Below are 20,293 nucleotides of genomic sequence, written 5' to 3' on the forward strand. Positions count from 1 at the left end.
TATGATAGATACATCTAACATGAAAAAGTTTACCATGACATGGCAATGACAGAGCTGTTTTGATAAAATTATCATTTATATAATTATTACTTGCATTATCTAGTGAAAGAGAAAATATTCTTTGATCAATTTCTAGTTTCATAAGTTCTTTAATTATTAAATTTGTAATATTAATACCAGTATGTGACTCTTCAATTGTAATAAAAGAAACAACTTTTTTAAACATTTGTTAATTTTTATCAATCCAGTGTGATGTGATACATAAATAGCCAATTTGCACTCTAGATGTCCAAAAATATCAGAAGTTAAAGAAAATTTACAGTTTAAAATTTTAAAATAAGAAATTATTTTTTCTTTTTCCTTCTGATAATATTTTAAAATATCACGTTGACAGGTTTGACGAGAAAATTTTATAAATGCGGGATAAAAACCATCTCTAAACATATCTTCAAATTCATCATATTCTACTAATTTAAAAGGAAGATTTTTAAGAACAATAAAGCTGATTACGCAAATGGCCCTATTTCCAGACCAGATTCTGAAGTGATTGCAAATGGCCCTATTCTTTCCTCTTCTCAAAGCAATGATCTGATCCTCCCTATTTCCAGAGAAGAGATAAAACAAGCTATTTTTTCTATGCCTGATGATAGAGCTCCTGGCCCTGATGGATATAATGCCTCTTTCTTTAAAGCAGCTTGGAACATAATTGATGAGGACCTATACCTTGCAGTGGAAGAGTTCTTTAGCTCTGGCAAACTTCTGGGTACTATAAATACCACTTCAATCACATTGGTGCCTAAGGTTTTAAATCCTAAAACTCCATCTGATTTCCGTCCTATTTCTTGTTGTAATTGTGTCTACAAAATCATTTCTAAGATTATTGCTTCCAGAATTCAGAGGGTTATGGGTTTTCTAATCAGTGAAGGCCAAAGTGCATTTGTTAAGGGGAGAATTATTTCTAATAATATCCTTCTTGCTCATGAACTTATCAAGCACTATGGTAGGAAGCATTCATCACCTAGAGCTACTCTCAACATTGATTTGAGAAAAGCCTTTGACACCATTAGTTGGGACTTTATTGAAGCTATGCTGGTGGGACTTGGTTTCCCAAATAGAATGATTAAATGGATTATGGAATGCATCACTACACCAAAATTCTCCCTGTCACTTAATGGATCTCTTCATGGATTTTTTCAAAGTGCTAGGGGTTTACGGCAAGGAGATCCTCTTTCTCCTTATCTCTTTGTACTGGGTATGGAATACCTGTCTAGAAAACTCAACTCTCTCAGACATGATGGGTTATTCAAATTTCATCCAATGTGCTCAAGATTAAACATTACCCACTTGTTCTTTGCTGATGATTTGCTGCTTTTTGGGAAGGCTGATATGTACTCTATTATTAAGCTTCACAACTGCCTCAAAGAATTCTGTCAGGTCTCTGGTTTGAGTATTAACCCTAACAAATGCTCAATCTACATGAATGGGATTGATGAGAATCTCAAAGCTCAGATTTGCTCATACCTTAATTTCCCTGAGGGGGTTTTACCTGTGAGGTATCTTGGTATGCCATTGATTACAAAGAGATTGACCTGGATGGACTGTTCCCCCTTGATTAGCAAAATCTCAGAGCAGATCCAGAATTGGCAAAAGAAAAGATCACTATCCTTTGCTGGCAGATTGCAGCTGATTAAAACTGTTATCCTGGGTATATATATATATTGGACTAGCAATTATCTTTTGCCTAAGAAAGTTCTTCAGAAAATTGATAGTATGTGCTCTGATTTCCTTTGGAACCATAAGATATCATTAGTATCTTGGGTTTCAATCTGTCAAGAGAAAAAATCTGGAGGCTTAGGTGTTTTCTCTGTATTACAGCACCAACCATTGGGATTAGCCCAATATCGATTCCTGGTATATCTAGCTTACCTCGGAGTGACGGACTCGCCGGTACGCATACGATTTAGGGATATCGTACTTCTCTAAGTTTATCTGACTTTTGACTAATATATGAGTGTAATCATAGGACCAGCCATTGGGACTGATTCTCTTATGACTCCTGATACCTACGGATGATGGACCTAAAGGTATGCAGATGACCTTATCATCCCAATCCTCCTTATTTGTCTAAATTTTCATTTTGACTAATAAAGAAGTACAATTATAGGACCAGCCGCTTGGGCCGATACCCTTATGACTCTTGGCATTCCCGCTGCATCTGTGCTGGATTGGCTGAACTTCAGCTGGAGGTCGTGTGACTGGAGATGTATTGTTAATTGGTACAGTCATAGGCTGAAGAGGAAGGGTTATACTGAAAAACTCAAGAGAATTGCTTTATCTGTCTCAGTATATCTGATTTGGCAGGAGAGGAATCAAAGAATTTTCCAGAGTAAAGCTAGACAACCTGTGGCAATCTTCCGAGATATTAAGTTCTCTATTTTCTCAAAAATTTTGAATGAAAAAATCCCAATTCATGTAAGAGATAGAGTTGAGTGTCTGTATATATCTTAGTTGAGTTTTGAGAACCAGTTTCTTATCTGGTTTTGATATGATGTAATTAATTCTTCCAAATTGGTAAATGAATATAAAGTTTTCATTGACCAAAAAAAAAAGCTGATTACGCATTTCCTAGCTCGGGCAGCGTCATAATTCCAACTACCGAGACTACCAGAAAAAGAGTATTGGGAAATCATAGATTGTCGGATATTACCTTGAGGATTCTGACATTTGTTGTGTTTTTCTATATGACGTTTGAGGTGGTTGGTACCGCTCTTATGATGAGCTTGGAAAGTCTGGCCGCACAATGCACATTTAGCCTTCTGGGTGATGATCCTACTGTGTTCATCCTTGGTGACGTCTATCTTCTCAAAAAAATTCCACACATCGGATCTCGGCCTTTTAGGAGTTCTTGGTGTAGATTCGTCGCCACCAGATTCAGGATTAACACCGATAGGAGGAGTAGTTGTTGTAGGAGGACTCATTTCTGGATCAGTAGGAGATAGATGTTGCTCTTTATAATCAGATCCAGAAGCCATTTGTTAGAAGTATTAGGAAATATAAGAGATTATAAGAGAGTATAAGATTGTATAAGAGAGTATTAGAGAGAAATAGATGAGTTTTGGTGTGAGGAGAAGAAGTAAAAACCTTCCTCTATTTATAGAGGCAGCTTCCTAGGCAAATGACCAAAAAACCCTCATATTCTAGCCGTTTTTGACCGTTTTAGGGGCAAAACGGTCAAAACCCAATTTTGGCCGTTATGACTAGGTCGGGCCAGCCCGGCCGAAACTGTTAGTTTTTTAACCGTTTTGTTCTGGACCGGGCCCGGGTTCGGACCGGTCTCGTTTTCGCTGGTTCGGACCTGGGCCCGGGCCCGGATCTGGCCCGGTGTCCGGGCAAAACTTGGGTCGGGCAAAACCCGGGCCGAACCTTTAGAGAATTCATGCAGCAGGAAATTATTCAAACAACGAGTGACGGCAATGTCCACTCCTCATCTTCATGAATCTTTGAAAGAAGAAAGTTATACGTCCCTGTTAAGCTGAATTATACTTTCTATCTACTAACACCAGGATACATTTCGTGACCATCTTTTGTAACTAATACTTTTATTATCTTTTAATTTACTGAACAGGGATCATCGTTTGTTTTTCTGTCAAAAAAAAAAAATATTTAAACAATCACAAACCACAAGCCGGAATATATATGGACTGAAGTTTTAGGACCACCCGCTCGATAACCCTCATTAATTCACATGGTTGCTACACGAAGGGAAAGATTGCTATAGCTAGAAGATTCACATGTGAGTATAGTATGGTGATCATTCCGAATTTTTTTTAAAAAAAAGACAAATAATGTATATACTTAAAACAGAAAGCTAGGCCATCTGATCCCCTAGCTACTGTTTTGGGTCACTTTAATTTGTTAAGACTAATTACGTCCGTGCAAGGTCGCTTAAATTTCAAAACCCGGGGCCCCCAATTTTCTTCCCCAAAAAGTTCAGGCGAATCTTCTATTTGGTTAATAAAATGTTACTTTACCCCGCGCTCTTCCTCAAGCAATCAAAAAGTTTTTTCTTTTTTGTGTAGCAATAATATAATAATGACGTCATAGCATGTGTTACTATAGCTTGGCTCGTCATTAATTGCGTGAGCAAGCATGTGTGTTACATATATAATTAATATATTTGCACTTGCCAACCGCTCAACATATTCCTTAGGGAACAAGAAATAGGAAATATTATTAGGAGTTCGAAGTTACCCCTTTGAATCTTTGATCATGTTTGCGTGAATTAAAATTTGGTTGATCGAGTTAGGTGGGATCATAGGGACATCACTTGTGCAACGCAACACGTACAATTGGCCTTGCTAATTAAACCCTTTGACACTACTAAACACCCAATTATCATTAGTATTAATCAATTAGTGGTTGACGAGATTGTTAGCTACCTCGGAGAAAAAAATGGATGGGGATCAAAACCAAAAGAAAAGGTAATAAAAGATCATGATGGCAAGGCAAGGCGGGGGCAATGCCAAAAATTTCCCCCAAAGTGCTTTCTCGCTCTAGTAAAACTTTTTGCCCTTTAAGTAGCATGCTCGAGTGCATAGGAGAATGTTGCTCAAAATTTAAGCTTCAAAAGTATATATGTTTATATACATATTTTAAACTATCAGTATATAAAGAGTTGTCCATGCGTTTAATGTATGTAAATTATTTTTCTTTTAATATAAGAATAATGCCTTAGGGACCCAAAAACATGGGACAGGTGAGGTGTCGGCTCCCTGTCCCATGATACAGTGTTTTATGAATAGTGCATCATTGGACAGGGAGCCGACACCTCACATGTCTCATGTAGGGTCTCATGTTTTTAGGTTCATGTAGCACCACCCTTAAGATATATAATGAATGACCCGATGCTATATTGACCCTCCGTTTAAAAGGGATCATAAGGACTTTTTAGTGAGGATCTTATATAATTAAGGGTAGGGGTGGGCAAAAACCGAAACAAACCGGTTCAACCGAAAAAACCGCCCGAAAAAACGGACCGGTTAACCGAACCGAATTAAATGGATGAGAAGAAGTCTCTAAACCGCCCGAACCGAATTAAACCGGTCTGGATCCGGTTTGAACCCCTGAACCGCCCAAAAAAACCGAACCGAATTCTTAAACAAAAAGTAGCTGCGAGCCTTGGGTGTGAAGAAAATTTATGGCTGAATGTTTAGCATTTAAGAATTGTGGGGTGGAGTTTATACTAACATATATTTGAGTACGCTGATATAGTTAAGTGAGATTTCCGTAAATCAATACAAGATGTTGAGGTTGAAGGATAAATTTAGTGTTTTGGTCAAATTTCAGTGATAACATGAATACAGCTTGCTGGTGCTGGATATCAAATTAACCTATAGTATAGGCTGTCAAGGATATAAGATAATTCTTGATGAGAAAAAGGCAGCTAAAAATTAACGAAAATCATCAAAAGGTGTGTGTGCCTGCCAAACATTGTTCTTTCTCTAAAAAAGGCTACATAATTACATGGTCCTCCTAGTGTATTAAGCTAGTTATATTCAGATCATACAATTTGATTAAGTGGCTTAGTACAGTTTTGATTGTTTCTTTTCAGTTTTGATTGCTTCTTTTCAGTTTTGGATATAACTAAAACTTACCCAGATTTTTGTTAAATGGAGTTAATTCGGTTCAAAACCGAAACCGAACCGAACCGAACAGAATTTCGGTTGGGCCAAATATTCGGATGAAGGGGAAAAAATCTGGATCTGAAAGATTAAAAGGAAAAGTTTAGGGATGTTTGAAAAACCACACCCAAAGATTTAGCTCAGAAAGAGGAAACCAAATATAAGAAGATTCGCCCGAAGGGGGCCGGTCAGCAAGGAAAGCAAATGGAATAATGTTGAGATTGCACTAATCATGCAGAATAATGACATGATTTGAAAACTAATTAACAATTAATCACAAGGCCCCCCGCCCACATATATATATGTGTGTACAAATTAAAACACCAAGAAATTGGGTGAGAATAAAGAAATTGGTAATGGTAGGTTCCCCATGACAAATGATTGATAAAACTAACAAACAATGATGCACCAATTGTTTAAGGGACAAAGGTTTTTATTGTGCAAGCGTATCCAATTGAATAATTAATTATATAGTCTAGATATGATAAGAAGTGAGACTTATTATGTGTTAGCTAGCTAGCCTCACACATAGGCAAAAGTTTTGGGGTGCTTAATTTCTACACCTGCAATTTCTTTTATGAATCTACTAGTTAATGTGTAGGAGTCATTCAAATTAATGAGCTGGAGGCAATATATACATATATTATGTATGTGTTAGGACTAATTAGAAGCTATGATTAGAACAATTTCCAGCACAAAAGGGAGATTTGGAAGATACTTAACGAGTTTTATATAACGCTCTGAACTGTACTTAGTAGAAATTAATTAATTAATTAGCTGTTGTGGGTCATGTGATCAATTAATTGCACTCCTAAACCGACCCAATGAATGCGCGCAAGAGATTATGCCCTGGAGCATTCAATAAAGTTCTAGAAAAATATATATTTGATGATCAAAAGAAAAGTTAAAAAAGTCATGGCACATATTTAATTAGGTACGTTCCTTCTGTTGTCTTGAATTTTACGACGAAAGTGATCAAATTAATTTTCAAACAAAAGAAGGTGAAAACTTTTACATTAATTTCGCTTATTAATTAGAAGGAGATTTTTTTAATACTTTCGGAATAATCATGTTTTTGACATTGTTTTCATTAATTTAACTCGCAGGAAATTGACTTCAAATAATTCGTACAAGTCAGAGAATTAATGTTACTATCATACATAATAACAAAGGATGGCCGTAAGGTTAAAATTAGCTATAGTACTAGCCAATGGGAAGACCACCAACCTTATAGCCGGCTTATCTCATGCTCTCACCAATTCCATGTGTATATTAGAATGAGGGGTGGTGCTACATGGACCCAAAAACATGGGACTCTATATGAGACAGTGCATCATAGGACAAGGAGAGACGACACTTCACATGTCCCATGTAAGGTCCATTGTTTTTAGATCCCTAAGACATTTTTCTTACCTAGAAGGAGACATCTTGCACACACGAAGGGAAGTTATATATGTAAACAAAGAAGAAATGAGAGAATATTATTAGTCAACATGTAAGTATTTGTTTGTCAAATATTCAGAAAACCAATAAATTTCGGCTATGTGCATGACACGTGTACATGGCATGCAATACCGCAGCGGCATCATTTGACCAGAGCACTCGGAGAAAGGGAGAGACTCGACCATGATTAGGACGTCGTCGTCACCCTCGCCCAACACAGAATTTTTACAAAGCCATGCAATCAAAACAGAATTTGGACCCTTAATTATCTGTGGGACTTCCAAAGATTGCATCCACCTTCTAGGGGTGTTTCAGTAAATTCATGAAGAGGGCATTCAACATTTATAAGACAGTAGCGCCTAGTTTGGTACGCGGAAATGGACATAAGTGAGAATGGAATGGAAGAAGGAATGGAATGGATTGTATGTGGGAATGGAATGGACATTCTCATTCTCATGTTTGGGTACTTTTGTAGAATGAGGCTAGAATGAAAATCTCGTTCCCATTCTCATGTTTGGTATCACTTGTCCACAAGTGAGAATGGAATCGCATTTTCTAATAATGTCCTTACAACAACATATATTTTTAATAAGATAAAAATAAACATTAATGATAATAACTAAATAATTTTATTTATGCATATGTTATACTAATTTCTGTGCATGTTATACTATTGCGCATGTTATCTCTCAAGTGTATGTTCTATTTATATTTTTGAAACAATACTCACTATTTATTAGTCTTAAAAAATTAAAGAAAAATAAATAAAAGATTATCGCATCTTTCATAGGTCCAAAAAAAATATAAAGAATGATATCCACAGTTGATGCATATTGCATATGAAAAGGATGTCAGAATTACTAATGTGGAAATCAGTTGATTAATAGGGGTATAATTAAAAAATAAATAACTGATTTGATTCTCTCTTGAATGGGAATGACCATTCCCTATCTTCTCACTTGGAATGCCCATTCCCACAAAAAGTGAGAATGGTCATTCCCTGGGAATGGTCATTCCAACATCTAAAAAGTTGGTTTGTTTGGTATGAAGGAATGGGAAGTGAGAATGCCATTCCATTCCACCCCATTCCCGCCTACCAAACGAGGCCTAGTAGTGTAGTACTACAGAAAATCATACACAAACGAAGGAAGCTAGCTTATATACAACTCATATATCATCCATTTTAAAGTCCACGAGCATGCTTATTAATTCTTGCGACCTTTGCATTGATTATTATTTATTCGCAGTTCTTATAGATTTTTAGTATTTACGGGGCACACACGTGTTAATGTTTTGTTTTGTTTTGTTTTGTTTCTATGCGGTTTTCTATAGAGCCACCATCTATTGAGAGTGCTAAGGCTTTTTTGAAGAATAACAGTTAAAATCTCTAAATTAATAATCCTCTCACTCTCCTTATGAAAATGGCTAAATGATACCCACATTTACATATAGATGTTCTGATAAAACTTGTATTCGTCTGTGCCTCGACTCAGAAAATTCAACTCACATATGCGGTTGGTTGTGTTTTGCTTATTGGTTGTGGTTTATCTCGAGTTATTGTTCGTGTTGCACAAAAAGCTTCCGTCGCGCACAACACAATTCACATATGCGGGTGTACTGATAGAACTCGTACTCCATACTATTTCTATTCCAAGTAATTAAAGACCCCACCGTCCCGTTGGCGAAGGAGATGGCTCCCCCCTCCTCTCTGTAGCGTCCCTGTAATGACAAGGAAAAAGCGGTGGGCTGGCTTAGCACCGCCACGTCACCAGACAGTTGGTATCTTCCTGCCTGGGTCCCTAGGGCTGACGCCATCTTCCTCCTGGGAGAAAGAACGAGGGACGAGGATGCCCTCAAGGGACCGGTCGAAGCCGGCGGGCCCAAAACCCCACTGTTAGGGCTGATGTCAGCCCGACTTGAAATTGACCTTGGGCCCAGCCCACGTATTCCGGATTGCAACTGCTGTCAGCCGGACACCTGTCCTAAAACTACAAACAGTCGCCGGTACGCTTTTTTTTTCTATCTATTTAAAATTCAACAACACGCCAAATCACTTGATAAGATAAGATCACTATTATTATGACACGATATAATACGAGTAAAAGCTAAGCAAAAGCACCGTAGCCAGTCACAAACGCACAATTGTTGCTGGACAAAAGCCCATCGTACGTTTTTTTTTTTTTTTTTTTTTTTTTGATGGTCAAGTTCGCAACGAGTCTTAAAAATCTCGAGTCTAACCCCAAAATAGAGTGTTGATAGCAACGTGTCATCATCCTAATTGTCCCGCCCCAAGAAATTCAGGCCGATTACGGGTTGGCTCGGATTCTGTGGTCCATACTTAATGCACCAATACCTAAACAAGTTCTTACATCTTATACGCGCGCATTTATCTATTTTAGTTGGCTACAAAATCAATTAAGCAGGTTTTTTTTTTTAACCATCACCCGCTCAGTACGCACGTGGGGGGGAGGAAAGAACTAGCAACCCTGATGTTGGAGGTCAAAATTTGAACGCGCCCTGGCTCCTACTGCAAAGTCCTGCTCACAGGACGTGGACCACCTTTTAACAATCCAACTACGAGACCCCAAACAGGGAAAAAAAGGAAAACCCTATAGGGGAACCCTTATAGAAAATCACATAGGGACGACACAGGAGGAAACAAAATTAACCTACCATGAATCTTGATGCACATGTTGCTATCGGTTATTATTACAGTTACATAGACAATCAACGTAAACTGCTCTAGTGGCAAGCAACTACACTAATCGATGATTTGTCCATAGTGATAGTGGATAGCGATCTTACGTCTCTCCGTGATTTTCTTACGTCTCTCAGTGATTTTCTATGGACCGGGCCCTATAAGACTTTCTGTCCAAAAAAAAAAAGTAAAATCAATGGTGGTCAATAGTGATGTATGTAACAAGATTCGGACTAGATTAGCTGTTTTCATCTGTCATGTCGTTGTGATTTTCTATAGAGATCATCTATAAGATTTTTTTTTCCCCTCCGCCCGAACAGGAGTTATTCAGGGTTGGCAGTTGCCAGTATCTTATTATATTTACCCGGGGGTGGGGGGTAACTCAACCATTCAGCCTTGCATCTACTCTAAGAGCCCTCATCCTCCTATTGGAGGGAGCTAACTGTTGTAGCGCTGTGAGAAAACATGTGCTGCTTCCTTGGCCACATACGTATATATAGCCCATGTAGGGCCCAGCATGCTGCCCTAAAAGTAGTTCAGGCCCAAAGCCCTCCGGGCCCCACTCCAGTCCACTCTCAGAGACAGTGCACATGTGCTGCCCCTTTGTTACTTATGGAAGTGTGGGGCCCAACAGGCCTTTACCAAAAAAAGCCTGAAGCCCATATCGGACACCTGAAACTGAAACCAGACCCGTTCCCTGTTCATACATACCAACATCCAAATACTATCAAATACGATCCCCCCAGGTGTCCTGGGCTTCAAGGGAACAAGGGCTCAATTCAAAATGCGGGATGATCTTACGGAGGAAAGATTTTGATGAGATTAGCAATAATAGCAGCAGCAGGAGGAGGAGGAAGAGGCAACAGTGAGAATAATTATATAGGGAGAGGGGGGGCAGCTCGTGAAACCCTCTTTATATCTCTGCATTGCTGTTTGAATCTTAAAGAGATCTGTAGCCCACAACAAACCAAAAAACAAAGTTCAAAAGAAAACAAAGAAGAAAAGGAGGAAGTCATCAAGTGTACTAAAAATATAGGTTAATGTCTGGAAATAGGGAATGAGATAGAGTATCTAAACAATTAATTTGGTCTTTAATTACTTCCCCCCAGGCCCCAGCAAACCAGGGGAGGACAAGAGTCATTAGTAAATCAAAAGATTGGAAATATTACAGTCTAAAGAAAGAAAAACATTTTTACGGCTATACAAAACGTCAACGTGTATAAGATAGATATTAGAGTTGACAATGAAGTCAGAAACTACAAAATTCATCATAACTACCGACCTACACTTGTTAACAAATAGTAGCATTTCTCTGAAGAGCATTTGGCAACAGACCAGAATATATAGCATATTCAGGAGCCAAAATTCCCAGGAAAATGAAGGATTATATCGCTCTGGTATAGAATTAGCTGGGTGACTTTATGGACAGCAATGCCAATCGAAGAGGATGCGACTGGTAGGCTTCACTTATCGGCTTGTCTGTTTGTGCAACTGAACAAGTGATGCTGATAAAAATAAATAAACAAATCCCCCACAGCATGCGGTTTGCATCTGAACCTCTGCCTAAAGTTTTGCAAGACGTATACTAAATCAAGTTGAGATGCTAAAAATATCCTTGTGAGTTCCATAGATCCAACAAAATATCGTAAAAATAGAAAAGATGACACAAGCGCAAACACAACAAATCTAATTCCTCACAGCAAAAACAAACTATCATGCGGTCATGACGCTTGCTTGTATTAGGCTTCTTTTCCCCCATGCAGAACTATAGTTCACAAGTTCAAATGTAGTCATAGGAAAATCAAGGAAATAACACGACACCATAATGATATATGGAGACACGACATATACATCAGATATGGTTGATATTCCGATCCTTATACACAGAAGATGGATTTAGAAGGTCTTTACAATGCCAACTATTTAAGAGTTTCACACTGAAGTACTAGTATGTAATCAAATGCATGCCACACCACAAATCCGTAACATTTATTTCAGAACAGAGATTAAAGAGGGGAGGGAGTGTTAACCATAGTTACCTATTTTATTTTATACTCTCAGGCCCCTGGACTGAATAGATTCCAGTGGTGGACCTTGAAGCTAGTGACAGCAAGTTTAAAAACCTCAGCTACCGGCAGGCATCCAGATTGGGCAGCAGGTACAGCTGGTCCAGCTCCCACAGTACTAGCACTTAGGAAGGGGAAATTTTTTTTTTTTTTTTTCCCACAGGCTTCACTAATAAATTTCTTCACGAAATCAGCTAACTGAATTTTGCAAAATCAATAATATGTTACAGCTACATTATGTTCTTCCCGACAATGCATGAGCAAGAGCAAGGATGTGATATCAAATTACCATCATGCATACTGATGTGATAATAGAATCATAATTTGATAGGAAACGGTACCCCGTCAGGCAACTCCACGACAGATTGAATGCAATAAATAAAAGTATCAATTCACATTGTCAAAAAAAACGCAAGTAATATACAAATGGGAATAGGGAAAGCATCGGGTTATCACAAAAAACTTTATGCACAAAGAAAGATTTTGTTGTACATTGATGACATGATGAACCATCAAAGTCTATACGATCTACACTTCTGGAATAAGATGGTTACAGAAACGAGCACTAAGTTGTCATAGAAACAAAACTTATTCTTAATCACATCACATGAGAACGAACTCTTCAAGCCATCTGATCCAGGTTAGTATGCGTATACACCGATGTATATATCAAGATCATCAATTTGGATGTCTATCCCAACCATGACATTCAACAGCAATGTGCAACTTTTCTAGCAATGTCCAAACACAAAAAGAGGATTTAGCTTACGGAATCATTGCACATCAGATTTTTATATCCATCACGTGGATTTAAATCATGCACATATCTGGGGCCCAGAAATTTATTTTGCCAGATCATGAATCCCAAATACCATCCCTGGCATCTATGCGTGCATCTGCACTCAAGTGTTCTGCAAAAACGCATCAAATTATGAAATTTTTTATGTTGCTGTGCTATTCCCTTATTTAGTTGCTTTCTTGTTCGTTATCTCTTTCAATCTCTTCTCTTTCATTCTCTTTCTATTTTTTCTGGTGTACTTCCTAGCGTGATCTTCCACCTATAGAAACAATAAAATAATGCATAAATTGCAGTCTTTAAAGGACAAGAGCTTGCAAAGCATTCACAGTGATCCAACAGAGAGTCTGTATAGAACATTTAATTAAATACACCTAGACTGCTGGTTTGTCGTAAGCCAGAAGTATGAGCTATTAACTTCAAATCAAGGGAGATGAACAATTAGGACATGATGCAGTGGTCTCAATACTACCAATACAATCCGTTGTATTCTTCTAGCCTTTGACCTTGAGATGAAATAAGTCTGTCAAATTTATTTTCATAGCAGAACAGGCTACTTTTAACCTTTTTCTCCTTGTTTATTGGATTACAATTAGCATTTATTTTTGTGATCAAATCAGTATCATCACAATTGCATCTTTTACCAAGAGAGGAATTAGGCAGGATTTATGCAATGTAAAGTTGATACGTTAATTCGATTTGATAATGTATGAAGGACCACTATATCCCTTGGTTAACCTTTTCATTTATTGAGTCCCAAACAAAGTCTAGCACATGTTTCTACATTCTGAGTATGTTCATTATATCATTCATTTCATTTCTAATGGGACTTCATAATTGAAAATTTCCATTGAATGGTCCTTTGGTGATCACCAGTAATGAATAACTGATCAAGCTGGGAATTGGAAATATCCACATAGTTGTCCTTCATTGATCATCAGTAATATTGATCAACTTAAGCATCCCATGTCTATTTAGTATTGGTCACATCAGCAACTTAGGACAAGTCCCATTCCATGACACTGTAAGACTAAAAAGTATACGTCATTGAACTGATTTCATTCATATATCTCATTAAACCTTCAAATTACCAGGTGTGAATGGGAAACCAATGGTTCTCATGTCATGATGACTGCCTTTTCTCACCTAATCCATACTATACTACTTATAAAAGAGAAGATGGGTGACAAAACTTTTATTTCCCAAAATATCCCTTAAAGTTCATCCAAATTAACATATTACAACTTTTCTCTCATGCATTTTTCTATGCCTTCATTCATTTATCATTTTACTCTTCCAAGTATAACGTACAACTTTCCACATTTTTTTTCCATTTTCCTATGCATGAATAAAATTAATTTACTTGTTGCACTATTGCATTTAATTAATCCAACCATTCTACTCCCTAAAAGTAACCTCTCTTCGATCCTTTCTTTATAGAATTTCATCATCTTCATCCAACAATCTTGAGACATCCAAAAGAAGAAGGAAAATTAAAGAAAAAAATAAACCAGCTGAAACCCATATATACCCCACAAACAATTGCAGCTCCACCCCCTATCAAACATAAATCAATCCAAAACTTATGGATCAATTTTTGGTATACAAACAAAGAAATTCAAAAGTTGAGAACCTAATGTTGACTTAGGTTTCTATGAACCTCCTGACAACAACATTTTGTAGACAAACCAATGTAAGAAAGTTAGACTACCCGAAGTAGGCGAAAGACAGACCTGGAGTTCCTGAAGCCGACAACGGGATTTCAAATTGAGTTAGCTTGCCGATTTGGTTATTGTTAATTTCTCCGGTATTTATGTGTTGTGGGTCTTTTTTTACTCACTTGAATAAAAGGCTCAACATGGTTGCTAACTATCACAATTCTCCTTCTATTGGTAGTTGGGGCCTGTGACACATGTAATGGAAGAGAAGCAATAATTAACTTCCTACCCAAGTACTTAAGAGCAGAGAAACCTAGCAGTAGCGGAAAGACAGACCTGGGTTCTGAAGCCAATGCCAGTAAGTAGACGACCCGAAGTAGGGAAGACAGACCCTGTAGTTCACTTGCGGTTTGGGTATTGCTAACTATCACAGTTCTCCTTCCATTACATTGTCACAGACCTGGAGTTTTGAAGCCAACAATGGATCTCAAATTGAGTTAGCTTGCGGTTAGGTTATTGTTAAATTTTCAGTATTTATGTGTTTGTGGGTGTTTTTTTCTCACTTGAATAAAAGGCTCAACATGGTTGCTAACTATTACGATTCTCCTTCTATTGGTAGTTAGGGCCTGTGACAATGTAATGGAAGAGAAGCAATAATTAACTTTCTTGAAACTAATGATAGTGGTAATATTAGTTCTTTTTTTTAACCAATTATTTTTTATGAATTGTAGTTTAGAGACTCTTTCTTGAAACTACTGATAGTGGAAATATTAGTTCTTTTTTTTTACCAATTATTTTTTTATGAATTGTGGTTTAGAATGAAGGATCAGACCGATTTCTTATTTATTAATTATTATCAAAGATTTGATCATTTTTAGTTTTGGATTGGTTATCATGTTTATGGAACTTTGTTTTGTATTTTTATTCGTTAAGCATGTGGTTTGATGAGATTTTGGCTTCAGTTTCTTTTTTACCTTTCAACTTTATGATGGTTTCAGAAAAACATCTATTATTTGTCTGCCTCTTTAGTTACGAGTTTGTGCAAACTTATCATTGTTGTTTTTGTATTTCCTTTTATCTATCTCATGGTCTAATTCATTGTTATGAGTTTATGGAATTTTGTTTTATATTTTTATTCGTTAAGCATGTGGTTTGATGAGATTTTGGCTTCAGTTTCTTTTTTACCTGACAACTTTATGATGGTTTCTTGTTGTTTCTTTTTTCTGCTATTAGCCTTTCCTTTAACTAATGTGGTAGTGTTCTAATTAAATGAACACAACATATTGCGAACAGAACATACAAAGAGAGGATTGACTGTTGCCCTTATTGTCATATCCAAATCTATGTCACTTAACTTTTCTCATCAAGAAGTTCAAAGAATCTATGCTTGCAATTCTATCATCAAGGATAATAGTCAAAATTTTAGGAAGGAAATCACAATTCATAAGAAATACTCAATGTAATTTCAAGTATCTCAACTGATAAGTGGATTAGCTAAATTTCAATTAGAATGATTGAAATGATTATGCAGACAGTAGAAATTTCAACAGCTAAAAAAGCAAATTATGCAGGGGAAAAATCAAATCGATAATAGAAATGCTAATAGCACTATCTATAGCTTTAAGGGAAATCTGCTGTTTTCTGATTAGTGAAATAACCTTTGAATTTGAATTTACATCTTATATATGATGATTCGATGAATATGCCAATGGACCTTTTGGGCATCTCTATGAAGACCAATATCTTCTAATAGACAACCAAGTAACGTTATATTGCACGAACTGTTTTTACTTGTGCTCAAGTACAGTGTAGCAGCACACAGTTTAAACCTTAAGGAGGAAATTCTTGTTTTCATAAATAACAGTTAGTAAGATCCAATTAGTTAGCAGAGGTTGTGAAACATGAATTGAACACGATATAACAAAATGAGTGATGCACTATTAGTATATGCTAGTACCCATGCACAGTAAACTCATAGATCAAAGATACACCAGAAGTTGAGATCAAGTTTTCATCAAATAACTGTGAGCATTGATTATCGTTAAGAAGATTGGTCTTCGTCCCTCCCCTTTTCCACATATTGTAGGTGTGATGGTATCACATTGAGATTAACAGTGATTCCATTTGCATTCAACGCTAACACATTCTTAAGTCAAAAGAACTAAACTAAAATAGCTGAGTTTCCATTCTGTTTGGTAATGATAAAAATAAAGCATGTTAGGTGTGGACACCCAAAAAAAAATTTTACCGCGTGAACCAATTTTACACGGACCCTTCATGTTTTAGGACCTAATGGCACATCAAATCTTAATATCAAGATGATATCATTTCCACTTCATTGTTAACACATAAAGAAACACCTCATATCATGACATTTCAAGTAAGACACAGATCAATTATGACAACCTATGAACTAATTGTATATTAAGAGTATTTATGCATGTTTTACCAAGCAAGCAACATGGAAATATCTATTTGTCAAAACATTCAAAAGCGTATGTTAGCCACTTTGACATATGACATGGACAATGTGATACTAGCATGAATGGACAAAGGTATTTTAGAATAATTAAAATCACAGCGAAACAAACATTAGTAAATTGAGGTGTGGTTTTCAATTGTAGTTCCTTTATAGGGAAAAAAGAACTTTGATTTGCACTTTTACTTAACAAATGCAAAGAAATATTAAGTGATAAAACAACAAACTGGCAGTTCAATTTTACTTATGCTAAAATTTCGGATTTATAAGATTCTTACTTGATTAAGACAGGTTCATAGGCAGTAATCAGCACATCCGTACCAACTTCCTTAAGCCGCAAATTTGCCAGATACACCTGGAGTGTTGTATCATGTCAAGGCAAAACCCCGAATGATATAAAATAACAAAGCAGCTAAAAGAGGACGACATAGAACTTACACGCACTAAATTTTGTGCCTCCCTTCCTTGTCTTCCCTTGGAAATTCCCTACATCATAAATCATAAATGAAGAATTGACATAACCACAAATAGAATAGCATCGGAATATTTTACAAGTATTAAGCGAAGGCTTTACAGAAAAGTGTTATGATTACTTCAGTCTAGCCTGGCCTTTCTTAGGAGATGTGTATATATTTCTGTGCCTGCACTCGATGATAAATGCATACAAAAATGTGTTCATACATACACAACAATTAGCGCATTGGAGAGTACAATCAGATAACTATATTTAGTTCATTGATGTGTTACTTGCATCACTAAACTGAGAGTCTGATCTTCCACAAATTTCTTCCTGTGACTAACTTATGAGCATTTCAATCTCTTAGCCTCATATATTTTCGTCAAGGTAAATTTTCCAGCCAGAATACCCATGAGCCGCATAATAAATCTGCCAAAGTATCAACTAGATACCAAGATTTTATGTCAGTTTTTGAGCCTGTACTCGCCTTTAATTGGATCCGGTACCAGATAACAGGAGGATGATAGTAGGTCAAGGGCTATATTAACCTTAGCCAAGCTTTTTGAAAATTTATTCACTTTGATATGTCCCCAGTATATAACCTCATTTAATCCATTTAATGGGAAAACTAATCATATTGATGTTGGATAATGTTGAAACACTGAGCATATGATCGCAATGCAGGGCAAACAATAGCAATCACAGCAATGCAACCGCGGTTGTCATTGTTCGTATTGGTCCTGGAAATTTGCATTTAGGTAAAGCGTTACCTTTTCATTCAATAATCTAATAGAAGACTACTATTAAGATATGACTAAGATTAAAAAATTTATCGGAAAAAAACATTTCATGCCTCCGCTATAATTATCAAACCACGAACATATAGTTTCTCAGCAAGTATTAAGAAACTGTAAACTGTTACTTTTGCTTGATATATATTGTTAGCTGGACACCGATTAAAATTTTGGATAAGCCGATGAAGTGGTCACTTGATATGTCTCGGAAAACTGTATCAAGATGGCAGCTTGACATACATTTATTTACCCCTGTTTTATTCTTTTTGCAAGTTCTGCCATGCTAGCACTAGGGTTTAATGCTTCCAGTATAGTGGTCTTTAAATTGCCAAAAAGAAAATATATATATATATGGGGCAGAATTAAGTGTTACGTTTGTTGATATACATTCTCAGATCATAACTCATCAACTTAGGATTGTAGAGAGATTTCTTGTCTCGCAGGAACAAATGCACAAGATCATAAGTTCATGCATGCAGTAGACAGCCAAGGGTAGAGAGACATGGCACATCAGTCCCAGGACCAGGACGACTATACAGTGCAGTGTTGGTTCATATGTACATATTCGAACAAGTACTGACTGGTGCTACTCCCCCTTAAATGTAGATCACTGAGTCATGAGTAACATTTGCAGAATAGTAAACAATATTACATAAGCATGAATATGTCTAACAAACATGCAGAATAAGTACACGATCCAACTCTTTTACAAGGATAAATTAAGCCAATTATTATATATCAACAAGATAACACTAGTGCATACAGATACTATGCAAAATTCAATGATAAAAAGATAACTTTAGCTACAGTAATAGCAAGAATAAGAAGCAAAAAGGGAAAAAAGAAGAATAAATTACCATCTGACCAATTGCTGTAGTGACTATCACAGGGGCATCTCTATACCGCAGACCAACTGACTCAGCTATGCCTGAATGCTCGAGGACCTGATATCGTGATGAGAATGGATGCGTATGTTAGAAAAGCTTTTGAAGAAATGTTTAACTTTACTTGGCAAACTGACCTATTATTAATAGTAAACAAACGAGTTCAAAATTATCCACCGGGGTGTTCATGACAACAGTTCAATCACAAAATCTCATCACAATAAATATATTTCCAAGCAACAAGGATTTCCCTTCCAGCTCGTTAAATCTCATCCATAATTTGACACGGCATCCAGTAAAAAGTACCAAGTTACCAGCGCCGCATCCATCAAAGATTAGAACAATGCTATATTAATCAAAAAAAAAAATACTCCAGCCAACTGAGTATTGATGACTACAACAGATCCAGCTCTGATTCACGACACACGCACCAAACTTGTCGTGTAAACTCGTTACTCGGGTGCAAAAAAAAAACAAAAAAGAGTATTTACCACGCCTTCATCCGCATCTTGCTCCCTAGCAAGGTCTCGCAAGAACCAGATAGCACTCCCGATATCCTCAACATCATGCTTAAAGCCCAGCAGCTCAAATACAAAGGCTCTCGTCGCGGCCGGGATCTCCAAAAACCTCCTGCAGACAGCACTCCCGCTATCAAAGATTAGAACAACGTTATATTGATCCTGCCCCATGTATATCAACAAATCGCTCTACAATCCTTTTGGTTTCGGCCGTAGGCGAAGGATTCGATGGAGGGAGGGGTCGAGGGTTTAGGCTTCTTGAGGATTCGAGAGGGTTTGAAGTTGCCCCAATCGTCGTTGATGAGAGAAGGGAGCTCGAGAGTAGACTGAAGATCGTCACTGATGACGAGGGGGAACAGAGATTGGGGTTAGGGATTTTAAAGGGGGTTGGATTTTAGTGAGGGCGGGATTTTAGAATTTGGGGGAAATTTTTTTTTTTTTTTTTGGGGGGGAAGCTGGTTAACCAAGAGAACGGAGGAAGAGTGATGTTTTATTTGGGGATATATTTGCATCAAATTTTAGACTATGTATTGAATATGTGATTTATTACGTAGCTATAATTAAATATTCAATAGATTAATAAAATTTAAATTTTTTATTTATTATTTTTTGCAATTTAAAATAATTTTTTAACTCATATAAAGGATTAAAAAGCAAAAACAAATTAGAAGATAGTGGTTAAGAAATATTTTCTTTTAGTTCGGGGAAAATGAAATAAACTAATAAAAAGTCATAAAGATATATAAAAAAACTAACAAATCTTTAATATTTCAAAATTAGTCATTCAAATCATGAAAATTTCTATTACATCCCTCAAAT

At 36.7% G+C, this 20,293-nt stretch overlaps 1 protein-coding gene across 4 annotated transcripts; it reads right to left on the reverse strand.

The window, feature by feature from the left end:
• Positions 12,068–19,917, reverse strand: LOC109831594. Of its 4 annotated transcripts, none has more exons than XM_020398946.1 (5): positions 19,448–19,913; positions 18,930–19,016; positions 17,260–17,307; positions 17,100–17,176; positions 12,068–12,086 (listed from the first exon to the last, which is right to left on the reverse strand). In XM_020398946.1, exons 1-5 carry the CDS (start codon positions 19,643–19,645, stop codon positions 12,083–12,085), a joined length of 414 nt encoding a protein of 137 aa, XP_020254535.1. In that variant the 5' UTR covers positions 19,646–19,913; the 3' UTR covers positions 12,068–12,082. The 4 variants fall into 4 exon arrangements, with proteins under 4 accessions (XP_020254535.1, XP_020254532.1, XP_020254533.1 ...); XM_020398943.1 differs by lacking the exon at positions 12,068–12,086 and adding an exon at positions 12,286–12,799 and having other exon boundaries at positions 19,448–19,917; XM_020398944.1 differs by lacking the exon at positions 12,068–12,086 and adding an exon at positions 12,706–12,946 and having other exon boundaries at positions 19,448–19,914.

The sequence above is a fragment of the Asparagus officinalis genome, chromosome 2 (assembly GCF_001876935.1).
Source record: "Asparagus officinalis chromosome 2, Aspof.V1, whole genome shotgun sequence".
Lineage (NCBI taxonomy): Eukaryota > Viridiplantae > Streptophyta > Magnoliopsida > Asparagales > Asparagaceae > Asparagus > Asparagus officinalis.

Excerpts from the sequence above, each read along its gene's own strand:
- LOC109831594 (XM_020398943.1), bottom strand. The coding sequence starts at position 19,645 with ATGGGGCAGGATCAATATAACGTTGTTCTAATCTTTGATAGCGGGAGT. Across the intron at positions 17,308-18,929 it reads CTACAGCAATTGGTCAGATG|GGAATTTCCAAGGGAAGACA; the intron begins GTAATTTATTCT and ends TTTATGATGTAG. Across the intron at positions 12,800-17,099 it reads TATGAACCTGTCTTAATCAA|AACACTTGAGTGCAGATGCA; the intron begins GTAAGAATCTTA and ends GCGTTTTTGCAG.